The sequence below is a fragment of the Ambystoma mexicanum genome, chromosome 4q (assembly GCF_040938575.1).
Source record: "Ambystoma mexicanum isolate Mex_15411 chromosome 4q, UKY_AmexF1_1, whole genome shotgun sequence".
NCBI lineage: Eukaryota > Metazoa > Chordata > Amphibia > Caudata > Ambystomatidae > Ambystoma > Ambystoma mexicanum.
This window is the reverse complement of record NC_090928.1, coordinates 1,266,942,642-1,266,955,619: the sequence shown is the minus strand read 5'-3', so window position 1 is coordinate 1,266,955,619 and position 12,978 is coordinate 1,266,942,642. Positions and strand designations below refer to the sequence as shown.

Below are 12,978 nucleotides of genomic sequence, written 5' to 3'. Positions count from 1 at the left end.
CCCGCCTCCTCAGCACAGCGTTTTTAGTGCCAGCACCTGCAAGAGCCCCCTCACAGCTCGCAGTGCAGGTTAGTTCCACAAATAACAAACGAACGTTTTTTTTCCCTTTTCCCAATCTCCAAAGCACTTTTCACAATCAGCAAGCACCTGCACCATGCATTACTCAAGAGTCATAAGGGTATCAATGGGGATTTGTGTGTCCTGTTAGTTGTTATTGGAGCAAGATTTGGGTATTGCGGTCCCCTGCAGAGCAACATATATAGGTGGTAATAGCCGCTTCGGTTTGCTGCACTTAGAGGATTACAGTACTAGCAATTCACTTCCAGACCTCTGTGGCCATCCTGAAGAAAGCTTCAAAGGAAAAACGCAGCTAAAACCGGTCAAGATTTAAGCTTGATGGTGTCATCTAATAGAGGGCACCCTGATGACGCAACCTGACTACGTGGTGTTTTATTTCTATAGGGCAGAGTGTCAGCTGCTGAAATTAACAATTGTAAGCACCTCATGGGATCTCTTTCATTTTAAATAGGTGTTTGATTTAAACTCGCTTGCCTGCCATTTTGGAAATTTGAAGGGCAGAATATGTCAGATCGCTTTATCAAAAGTCTGCACCTCTTTACTTTGGATTTGCAGCACACCACTGCACTCACAGGGATAGGCAGCTCTGTGAGTATACATGGAGTTGCTTCCTTTATTTCATCCACCAAGGAGATTTTAACTGAACTGTTCTGTCAAATGTTAACTCTGTTCTACCCTATTTTTTGCCTGTGATGCATTAATTTTTAGAATTATCACCAATAACTGTGTTGTTGACTTATATGGGATTAATGCCAAACCAAGGTCAACCGCAAATACTGAGGGTAATTGGCAAAAAAGGGAGTGGTTGAGCATGCAGCACAACAAGGTTAACACCAGCACACCAGAAGTACTCTACTGGAGGGCCCTGGCCCTCTGCCCTGACCACCAGTTCTCCTGTATAGTACAGATAACTATCCCACAATGTACAGGGTTCGAATTTGGTGGAGCTATGTAGCTTCTGCTTATAGCCTAGGAGAGCCTGGTTTGCTTTAAACCAACACTTACCAGGAGCTACTTTTGTCTCCCCATCCAAACTGGTGCCTTACAAAGATGCATATGTGACTCTAACTTGAAGTTTGAGAATGTACATAAAGAGGAATTGGGACCCATTTAAATATAACGAATCCTACATAATGGTCAACAAGTCAAATTGTGAATCTCACATGGAAGTTTTGTTCACTCCCGGTTCTGGAGTGGTAGCGCCTGCCTACTGGCGGATGCCTGACATCCTGGACCTGTTTTTGAAATAGCATATCATGACATGGAAAATAGGATAACCTAACATGCCATGACATTGCACATGGTATGTCGTGACATGACGTGGGTCATATCAGACTAGGCCATGCTATGCAATACTATCATAACTCATCTTGACTGATATGACCTATCCTGACATGAGACAGCATTGTATAATTGCATGTCATGACATATTATAGTATGACCTGTTATGATATAGATATATCATATGTCATGACATGACCTAGCATGACATTGCAAATGACTACATCATAAAATCACACGACACAGCTGATCTATCATGACATGGCATATCACAGTAATGTGCCATTCATTATGTGTTATATGTTGTGTGTCACAGATGGCCTCAAGAACACACCAACTTTCTTTGTTAAAGTGAAATAGTTGAGAAGGGGCTCATTAAGGGAAGGGCTGTGTCCTCCCATAGTCACTTTCCTTTTAAATCTTCTAGTTAATCTCATTGGCCTCTATCTGTTAGTCTCACACCCTCACCTTACTTGTACTCACATCCAAGTACTCCTTTCTTCCACCAATCGATGTCTCAGCTTGCACATGCTTCCTGGAATCTTCCTCCATTCTCCTGTGCACCGTCCTTCCGGTTGGTATTTTGCCCTTCCTTCACCCTTGACTTCACCTGAACATCCCACACTGCTTTGACTCAAAGGTCCCTTTTAAGCCACCCCCTCCCTCTTGGTACTTTTCTCTCAGCTTGTTTCTTAGGGCAACCAATGTCTTCCTTCTTTCCTTGGTCTGGGTTATAGGTAAGAAAACACATAACATACTTTCAGCCCCACTCCCTTTTTGATCACGGACCTGCTGCTATTTGTTAATGCGGACCGCTAGAAGGATATTCAATTTCATAGTCAGTATGATTGCTGGTGTTTGATAATTGGTGGTTTGTGAGTGGTGTCATTGATTCCAGAGTTGGTATCTGCAGAAAACAGAGTGGGCAGCTTCAGGTTAAGACCCTGCCACAGTCCTGCTAAAGGTATAATGTCCCAGTTCATGATGCACAGAGTTTTTGGATTGCTAGTTTGCTGTGTGGATCGCTCTGCAGTCCTACAGTTTCTTGCTGGCTCTCTCCCAGTTTAGGTGCTTGCTCTCTCCTCCACCGACTGGCCTTCTGGGGGATGTAGTGCTACGGGAGAAATATAAAGTGGGTCAATACAAAGTGGTACTCCGTCCACTCAGCCAGGCGCAGGTAGAAGGGACAGAGACTGCGGCCCTCCCAACTCCCAAAGCCTGCCTCTGGGGCAGGACTGGCTGTGGTAACACACTGGTAGACATGCCCCAGGTTGATAGGGGTCCCCTTCTCAACTTAACAGGGCCAGGTTCCTAGCCCTGTAAACACGTGCCCTGTATAAGCAGAATATAACACGACGGTGCAAACGGTAGGTTTTCAGAGAATTGCATATGGGACTACTTTTATTGCACTTACGGTTATTGGGGCCTGCAAAAAGTCTAGATTAACGCTGCTCATGGCACTGACACACTAACTTTGTATGACTGTAAGGGCTGGCACAATGCGCCCGCTTGTGCTGGCGTTAGTTTACTGTTAACAGTAGTGCAAATGCTATTGCATCATGGATAAGATCAGCCATATGTGGTAATTTAGCTGTAGCTACAGTTCGTAGTGCAGGTGCCCTGACCAGGTCTATTTTGTCATAGTGATGCTGCACAGTGAGGATTTGCGCTCCTGTTTTCAGTGCTGCAGATCTTGTTTGTTTGTTTGTTTGTTTGTTTGTTTATTTATTTATATTGCGCACCAGACCCTTAGGTTACCGTTGACAACGTGCCAGTGCGAAAGCAGCCATATTTAGTCATTTCACTTCCACAACATCTTGCACAATTGTGTTTACTGCTTTATCACTAAGATAATTGTAAAGTTATTTCCCCGATGAGATTACCAGTAATGTATCACCAGGGCCCTGGTGTCTATGGTCTCGCTCTGGCTCATATCTGTGCAGGCTGTTGACTGGTAGATAAGCGCATCAAGGCCATTCTGCAAGTCAGTAGAATACACTGGTTGTGGTGCACAGTTTTTACTGCTGTGGCAGTGCTTATTTCAGCGCCTCTGCCTGAAAACTGTTGACCCCCGTGGGGAGCTTTGGCTTCCGCCCCCTTGTAGTGACATTTCCACTTTGCTGTATGTCCTCTTGCAATTCCTTGCCTGAAATTGTAAAGTTCTTTGTTTTTAATGGGGTTTGTTCTTTGTTTTTAATGGGGGTTAATTCTTCTGCAATCATACAATTTCTGACTTCCCAGCACTTTGCCGTCTTGAGTAATGTATTACTGCCTCCTTTTTGTTACAGGGTGGAATAGACACTCGTGTGCGTGGTATTGAGGTGCTCGGTCCTAAACCCACCTTCTGGCCTGTGTTCAAGGAGCAGCTCTGTCGACGTACATACCTTTTCTACACCACAAAAGCTCACACCTGGTGCCAAGAGATTTCTGAAGACCGGATGCAGCTACTGCAACTCTTTAACAAGTAAGCCACTGCCCACTCTTTTAGCTTTTGGTCTCTGAAGCCATAGAGGAGAGACTTGAAGAGTCCAACATTAATTTCCATCAACAAGGAGCTTTTAGGTTTTGTGCCGCTAAGCAGGGGAGATTGTGTGCATCAGATTTCTTCACTTGAGCTACTGCACATCCTTCACCTTTTGTATTTGTCCAGTTACATACTCTCCGAAGAGCCTCCACTGAAGTTACCCACTTTAAGGGGGCTGTACACAGAGTAATTTAAATCTGTATTAGGTGAATATCTTTTGTTGCATTTTTGGAGAGGCATGTCGGGCCAGACGTAAGCCCACAGTTTGCAGTGCATATTACCTCCTGTCTTTTTCGACAGCTGATCCATTGTTTTATTTATTTGTGAGGTTTTTCTAAGGTGCAAACCTAGCTGGCTAGCAATGGATCACTGTGCCTCGTGGGAACAATGCATACATCATAAAGCTCTGGAAGATGCTAGAAGGCGTTCTGACTGATTTAGCGCACCTCTCTGAGGCACAATTTGAACAGTGGGCTTTTCCTGCTAGGTAACGTTATGCTTGTGTTGATGTGACTGTTAAGCAGTCTGTGTTCAAGATGATGGTCTCGTATCTGCAACCATTGTAGCTCCCTGATTGTAGGGCTGATGCTCACACATAATCTTGCAGCAACATGTTGTACTCCATAGGAAGGGTGGGTGGAGTGATATGGACATTAAAGAGGTGAGTGTTAACCAACACCTTCACCCCTAGTCATCTTCTCTGTCTAGCTAGGACAGTACAAGGTATTGGATGGTCGTCTTAAAGTCAGGGAATTTGGGGGTGGAGGGAGATTTTACGGTGCGCTACAGTAATGGTTGTTATTTTGCTTGGGGGGTCTTTTTGAAGGTGTATTTTAAGACAGCAGTTTGCAGTTGGTTGTGTAACCCAGAGATTTGATGACGTGGGCTTGTTTCAACGTGAACCTTTCAAGATACATAGCAGGTTGTCATGATTGGAGGAGCAGTTGTTTAGCTGGTTTCCTGAGGTCACAAACTCAGTTTGTAGTGAGGCTGTGTTTGAGGTGTGTGGTAGTCCTTGATTGAATGAGATCAGGACAGTGTGTTTCCCACTAGATGTCTTAATTGCAGCAACATTTTAAGTATAGGTGTCTCATCAGTGTCCGGGTTTTTGGGTCTTTGAGTAGAGCTACTGCAGCTTTCTTGTATAGGGCATCCATAACAAACCACAAAGATGGACCCTTGTGCGACTTTGCACATCACTAGACAGCTCAATGACTTGAATCTCCCTGTCTGGATGAGTTGCTGTCTGTCCACCAGGTAGGAGGAAAACAAGTGGCATACAGAGTCAATGAACCTCATTTGTGTCATGAACAGTTCTTGGACAGAATTACATTGTCAGGTTTCCTTTTGGTAACCCTGTGTTTCCGAATCTTTTCACTAGCTTTCATGGACATTAGACTTGTACATATGTCCACCAGCTTGGGGGTGCACCTTGAGTACCCCATGTTGTCCTGGGGAGCATAGCTACTGCCTTGTGCTGAGCCTCTCTCCACTCTCAAGCTAACTGTAATGTGCCTTTGTGGCATCCCAGTGCCTCTTGTCACTGCTACTGAGGCTGCCCTGACCTTCTCACCTTAGGTCATCTTTGTGTTGGATCCTTTGTTCTGGCCCTAGTACCCTCTGGTAGCCGAACCAGACCCAGTCCTGCATATCTAGTAGACCGCTGCACCGGCACTCCCTGGACCCTCTCCACTGCGCATCTCAGCCTGCGGTGCGTTAGACAACTGTAGGGTATGTCATGTTAAGCCCTATTGTTGGGGGCAGAATGTCATTTGTGGGACATCTGTTTTTGCTGTTTAGTGACTGTAACCCATTCTGACTGACAGTAGATTGTCCTATATTGCCCTAAGGCTACCAGGCCCAGGGGTGCTTCTCAAGCGCCTCATTTGTGCCCCAGGGTGGCCGTCGCCCTACATTGCTTTTGGGGAGTCAACTGGTGGCAGCTGTAATTTAGTTTTGGCTTCACCAGTGGCGCAAGCCAATTTACCAGATTGCTTATTCTATGTACCTCTTTAGTAGTCATTATTGTACCAACGTATTTTCTTTATTAGTCCTTCAGTTGGCTGTTTTGTTTTTGTATACACGTGGCTGCTTTCTGAGCTCGGCCATGCACCCCCTATAGTAGTGTTAATTCATGTATTACAGTCCTGCTGCTGAGCAAGCCATATCACACCCGTGGCAGCGGTCTGGGGCAAGTGACAGAATTCGGCGCCTAACAGATTTGCTGACTGCCTAGCAATTTTTCTGCCCCCCTAGTGTGATTGGTTGGTTGGTTGGCTGGCTTGGGCAAGCCCTATGTATGTGTGGGTATACTTAGGGGAGACCCTATGACTACACTCGGTTCTAGCCAGCGTTTCTTGGAAGTCAGGTTAGTTACTTACCTGCTGCAGGATTCCCGCTGTTGATGCATTTTAAGGGCTAGATCTGGCCATAATGGCTGGGACCCTGTGTGCTCGGCTGATCTCTGATTGGGATTTTTGGCTTTTGGTTATCCTTCCTTGTCCTGCTAACTCCCTTTGGTGACTGAGCCAAGCCTTCCGTGCTGAACCGTCTTCAGGCCACTTCACCGCCAGCTTCCTGCTTTAACCGTTATTGTCATACCTTGGTGTAAGTTGTTGCCGTCACCTTAAAGGGTGTTGGGACCCCAACACCAGACCTCATCAGCTCTTCAGGACAGTCCTGGATCGCCCATGCTGTAATTGTCATGGGAAAGTTTTCTGTGCCTTGGCTGCCCTCCTTTGTTTCTAGAGCCACCAAAACCTGCTTTTCAGGGTTCTCCTACCTTTTCAGTCTCCTCCTCTCCACTTATTTTGCTTCTGCCTTGAGGGTCCCACTCTTAGAAATCACAATTCTTCTTCGCAGCCATTTGCACCTGGGCCTTGCTTTTATTTGAGTTCATGTCTGTGGCTTTTTTGGATCAGGTAAACCACACCTGGAAAATATGTTTTGTACTTACTGGGTTGTTTCGTCCTTCTACTGACTTTTTAGGAACCGAAATTGTGAGTACATACCTTTTGTGTCCTAGGGTGGTGGGTTATTTGCAATTGTTACCCTATGGATCCATGTGGTCTAAACCTTTTGATGGTAAGTTAAAACTGCATTTCTCGATTAATTTCCATTGCGGCTTATCCTGCTGTGCTGCATCTTCTCCTGTGCTTGCTGGTTCACAAATCTACCTCTGGAGCTCTTTTTTGGGTATCCTCTGGTGTCCCCTGGGGTAACTTGCTGCTGGATCTACAGCTGTGACATGCCTTCTTTTCTCCATACACGTGGATTTGCCTTTTAACATTATCCTGTTGGCATCTAAGGGGAAATTTTATCTCACCTGCAACTCTTCTTCTAAAGTGATTTTGGGGTTACTTGCCTGCCCCTGGACATTTTATCCAGCATCCAATTTGGGTCTAGTGAGTTCTAGTATGAAGATTAGAATTTTAGCTTGCACCTGTGGTTTTATATTTTCCAGATACTTTGACCTAGAGCTTTAGAAATACTGTGACTGTTGGTGTTAGCTATTGGGATTCTTTTTAACTATTACACCTGTGTTGCTATGCCTGGGTCGCTTCTTTCCCACCCATGCCTTTATATAGATAGTGGCTCTACAATATAGTATAGCAGTGTATTTTGTTTTTCATGAAATTCACTGTTCTACATACAGTAGGTATTTTTATTGTTATGTCTACCTAAAGTACTTAATAAACTTACATAATCACTATCAAGGTGTATTTTTCAGTGTACCAGTGTAGTTTGTTTTTTAAGGATAAGTGGGTGGATAATTGTAACTTGGTGTCAGCCTATTTGCATTCCCTTGAGCTATGCCCAACTGCTCTGCCGTGCTACTTTTCTTAAGATAGATTTGGCTGTACTTGCCCCACCTTAAGGTTAGTGGTTGTAGAGCCCTCAGCGGAGGGTAGGCAAACATGGCTTTGACACTTATTGACAAACAGTCTTCAACTTCTTAAAGCCACTAAAAGTACCAGATGCAATAATGTTAGGCAGAAACCTGTGCAGTTCCCTCTGGGACCACTGCAAAAGGTTTAGGACTACAGGTGTTTGGCAGTAAACCCACTTGGTAGCAGTCTGTACCACACAGATTCCCTTGGTAGCTGTGGCTGAGCAGTCAGACTTCCCTCAAGAAGAGTTAGGCAGTATACAAAGTATTCACAATAGGTCAAAAGAACACAGTAGAACAAGTAAACACTGACCAGGGCTTGGTGCAAAAGAGATATAATTATTTATTTAAAACCACATCTAAAAAAACACAGGCACTAATAGTAAGCAATTCAAAAAACATGGTCACTAAAAGATATACACTCCCTTAAAAGAATATTAGACAAGTCTTAAGTAAAGCCCCACTTATTTTCAGACAGCGGTGAGCGCTTAACGTAGATGGCACTCTAATAATTCGTTTTAAAAAGGGAGAAAAAAGCAGAGAATAAATTGAAACAGATCCCAACACTTTTTCACGAACACAACAAGAGAGGAAGGCAAAGTAACACTGTGAATTCAGAGTCAGTAGGCCGGATCCGCTTTAAGAGGATCAAAACGAAATGTGTCCAAGGTCACACGGTTGCAGTGCATAAAAGTCTTGTAAAGGTTCAAAAAGGAGTTGGACCAAAGAAAGGGACCAGTTAGAGGGTCAAGGCGGCCAGCCCAGTCCAGAAGGTTAAGGGTTTATTATTACCTTGTAGCAATCTTTAGAAAGGGAGGCCTGTCGGACACGGTACCTTAAGTGGTGAGAACACTCCAGCGGGGGCAGTTGTTCCTGGCAGCGGATGCAAGTCGGTGCTTTGTCCGGGGGAAGAAAGGATCTTGTCGGGGAGGAAGACAGGAGTCCGTTGCACTGCCAGGGAAGAAACCAGCCGCAGAGTTCATCAGGTACAAGGAGCGGTCCGTTGATTCGCGGTTAAGTGGTAAATGGCTATCCGGCCGCCGGGGTGCTTGGCACAGGCAGTTCGACTACAAACAGGTCTGGGGTGCGTAGAAAAGAAGGTAAACTGGTTGTGCCCACCAGTCAGGGGAAGAAGCCTCTCCAGCCGGGAGATCTTCTCTGTCGTCGGGAAGTGGTGAGTCGGTTCCGCAGGGCTCCACCGGTGGTGTCGTCGTGGTAGGTCGGCTCAGCTTCTCCCTCGTCGGATTCTCGGGTCCTGTGGCGACTTCTGAAGTTCCAGTCCCCAAAGCCCTGCTTTTATGCAGCATACCCCCATTCACTCAGCCTAGCTGTCAATCAAACATGCTAAGTGGTGAGCCGGCCGGCTCACCACTTGGGCCAATCACACAAGAGTGCGACTTGAGTTACCAAGGTAACTCGGTCCAGGGTGCCTAAACCCCCTCCCACACCCCCTGTGGTACCCAGACAGAGTGGCACCACTTTTGGAGGCTTCTGTGGAGAAGCCTGCCAAAAAGTGGACCAAAGGGCTCGACTTGGGTTGGAGTCACAGAAGAGAACACAAACGCCATTTTAGAATCGAGTCCTGGCAGAAAAATACCAACCGGCGAATTAATATCAAATAAACCGGCGGTATGTTCGAGGCTATGAGAATTAAATAATTAAAGTTGGTAGCCTCGAACAATGGGAAAATCCCATAGGGAAATATTTGCGGTCGAATATAAAAAGTAGTATCCACTGCCACCAGCCAAAACTTGATCAGGGGGGACGGAGACGTGCCCCCTCGACTAACAGACCCCGGGGCAATCGAATTGCCCCGACCAGTACGTCTACAATATGATGGTTTGTACTGGTTTCTGTTAATAATTTGGGACTAGTAAAGCCAATAGTGACTTTACATGCCCTGGGAGACAGTAGTCAGTCCCAGGGTATGGAGTCTATGGTGGGGTGTCACTATGACACCCCTGTGTTACTGCACGGAGGGTGCTGTGTAACACACATAGTAAAAACACATGAGACCCTATGGAGTAAAGGACCCCATAGCCCAGAAAACACATTAACAGTCAAAGGAACACCATAAATCATGTCCAAGAGTGGGAGAAAAAGAGTCTCACTCTTGGCAGAAGAAAAAAACAAACTCCAGAAATCCAGCAAAGCTGCTGGGGGACTCACTAGGTTAGGAAATTCAGCCTAAAGAGAGAATTCTCCATAACAAATAACATAACTCTGAAAAGTAACTGTGTCTTTATTTCCAATATGCTGCTGAACCTTTCACAGCTTCACTGTATTTTAATGCATCCCTGAGATTTTATGACTTATTTTGCGGTAAGGCACTGCAACTCAGTCTTAGCCTTCCAAAGCACATAGGATTGTGTTACTATTTACGTGTCTTTACCTACTGGTTATAGGTGTGCGTGTGTCTTTTCTGGACCGCTTTATTACTAAACTGTGCTTTGACCAGTCTTAAGCAATTTGCAGTGAAGTCATGCAATTAAACAATTAAGAGTACAGATTTTTCAGTGTATACTATCTGGACTGTTTTGTTGTTTGCTTGTGTTTGAGAGTATCTCTACTTCGCTAAAAGGCCATCTACCTCTTAATAGTGTAACCACGCTGCTCTTTCACGTTACCAATAATTTGGTGAAACTTGGAGGACTCCCTGTGCACTCTTTACAACTTTCCAGCTCGTGCACCCCTCGCCCCAGAGGGCTTAATAAAGGCCTCCCTAGCATCCGTGTTGGTGGACTAAAGGGCAGCAGCAAGGACCAGTAGTGAGCCATTGAATCATGTTGGTGGATGTTCTGTGCAACGAAGGGCAGCTGCAGCAGTAGAGCCTTAAAAGTCTTGGATGAGGACTCATGTAGAGTGGAAAAAAAGAGCAAGATTGTTGATCTATGGCAGAGGAAGCCGTAAAGTGTGTGCCGAAGTTCTATTTTGAGATGAATGATGGGGACAGAATAGTGATTAGAGGAACTAAGGCATACGTATGAGAGTACTTGGTCAATGGGGAAAGAGTTTGTAGCATGTTTGGCTCTGGTAAGGGTAGATGATAGAAAGATGAGGATAAAGGCATTGCTTTGAGTGTGGAGGTTATGAAGGGGTGTGTGTGTACAGTCTGGTGGGAGAGAAACGAGTTGAAGTTAGTGGCAGTTGAAGATGCTTAAGAGGTAAACTCACCCAGAGAGAGATTTGGAGCACATTTGGATGGGAGCTGAGCAGACAGTTAAGGTCGGTGATTAATGAGGTTATGGTTAGTCTGTTTAGGAGAGTAGAGAGAGTTACTTTGGGGAGTAGGTATGTGGTTATGTTTAAAGGGGAGCGGGAGAAAGGCAAATGGTGCTTTATTTGTCAATAGGCCAAATTTGCTGTGGAAAGCTGTAAGTTTGGCAGTATCGTTGGGGGCTGGATGGGCAATCTTGTTTCAGGTGATCCCTGAGACTACAATGTTGGGGTTGTTAGGGTCAAAGTGATTGCAGAATGATTGGACATTCCAGAGTCCTAGGGAAAGAGTAGCCTGTGTGGTGAAGAAAGAGTAAGCGTGTTGGGTCGGAAATCCACTGCCTCCTTTTGATCCACTTCCTTAGCCCCCTTCTATATTATACTAGCTCTTTTGTTCCCTGGTCTTTTTCCCTTCAGTGAGGCTTAATCCAAGCATCTCTATAGACTCTAGCCTTTTTTAAATGTTCATTATGTTTTAGTTTATATGGTTACCAGGTCACGGCACTCCAAAAGGACCAAGTATTCGCTACTGGTGAAGGTCTATATTTATTTAGTTTCACTGTGGTGTCCCCTTTTTGCTGCATCTTACTCCCTGAAAAAGGACTAAATGCGTATTGTAGGGAAGGCATGGTATCACAAGTATGGAACTGACAGAATGGGTACAACTGGAAAAACCTTTTATAGTTTCATAGGGTGGAAAACTCCTACTCTGCCCTATAACTAAGAGGGAGTAGTCTCGACCATCAAATGATAAACAAAACAGTCCTAGTAGAATCCGTCAAATCAAAATGGCCTATGCTAATCAAAACCTAATCCCTGCCCTACAGTGTATAAACAGGGAAATGTATGCAAAGGAGAAATTAGTGTTCAAATTAATTAAGGTTTCTAAATCGGCTCTCCTCCCCACGTTCGACCCCACAGAGTAAGGTGGTCTTTGTAGGCAGGATGACACGCTCTGGCTCGGGTTCTCAGTACAATAAACGGTTCCAAAACGTGGATCAAGGCCCACCTGGCCTTCCACGTTAAAGTCTGTCCTTCAGACCGCCAAATACTGTTTCAACACAAAGTTCACGTAGGGCGCCCTCTGTCCAACTCAGACCTCTTCAAACACAAAGTTTAACAAAACTTGCAAAGGGGCTTCCTTCCCCAACTTATTACACTTCGAGTCTCCCTCATCTGGTCTCAGATCACTTTCGGGTGTTGAAGATTTTGAATTGTGCATGGCTTTCTTTACAGACCTCTGCAGGACCACTTCGACGTATAGTTCAAGATTCATCTTCCACTCTCCCCTTCTCTAGGGGGTAATTCTGCTTACCCTGGTTTTGCACTTAATTTGCTTTATTACAAACAATGCACCTCTCACTGAGACTTTTGAGTGGGCTACTTCCTTTCGCCGGACCACTCCGTTACTTGGTATTGCTGATTCGACAGCTGTCTTTTTACTTTAAAGTTCATTCACAGGTCTGCCTTTCTTTGCGTTTCATCCACACGCATGCAGCCTTTAATTGCGATATTTTGTTGCCACTTGAAACTTTCTTTACCACCCACCGGTCTCTGAGGTCGCTTGCCAACTCACCGGTGGTGTGCGTTTCTTTTCTGGTTTTACGATTTCCACTTCACGAGTCAAGGTTAGTACCACAGGCTTGGCCTCGCCTTCCCAACTCTGCCGATGCCCAGGAGGGTCGCTGGCGTACTTGAAACACAATGCAGTCTTCATTTGCGGGATCTGGTCTTCTCCATGTGTCTTTGGAGCCTGTTGGAGGCAACAACCTCAAGTGGGGAATAGTTGGGGTTTCTGACCCGCTGCTCTTGTCACTTGGTCCGTTGCTCTGCTTCAGTAGGTTTGCCTTCGCCCTGGAATTCCTGCTCATAGTCCTGTTCCGCCTTGCTCCGTGTCTGTCTTTAGGTGTTGCCTTTTATTAGTTTGAGAGTTAATTGGTATCTGGTGTATGGACTTGAAGCCTGACTCATGGTTGCATGTTCGAGATCT

General features: G+C 45.3%; 1 protein-coding gene across 3 annotated transcripts in view; it reads left to right on the top strand.

Annotated features, from left to right (window-relative positions):
• CUL9 (cullin 9) overlaps nt 1–12,978 on the top strand; it is a 1,917,728-nt gene that overhangs the window by 755,484 nt on the left and 1,149,266 nt on the right. For all 3 annotated transcript variants that reach the window (XM_069608881.1, XM_069608880.1, XM_069608879.1), the window contains exon 19: nt 3,648–3,823. In XM_069608881.1, coding sequence (XP_069464982.1) covers nt 3,648–3,823 — 176 coding nt within the window. The remainder of the gene's footprint in view (nt 1–3,647; nt 3,824–12,978) is intronic.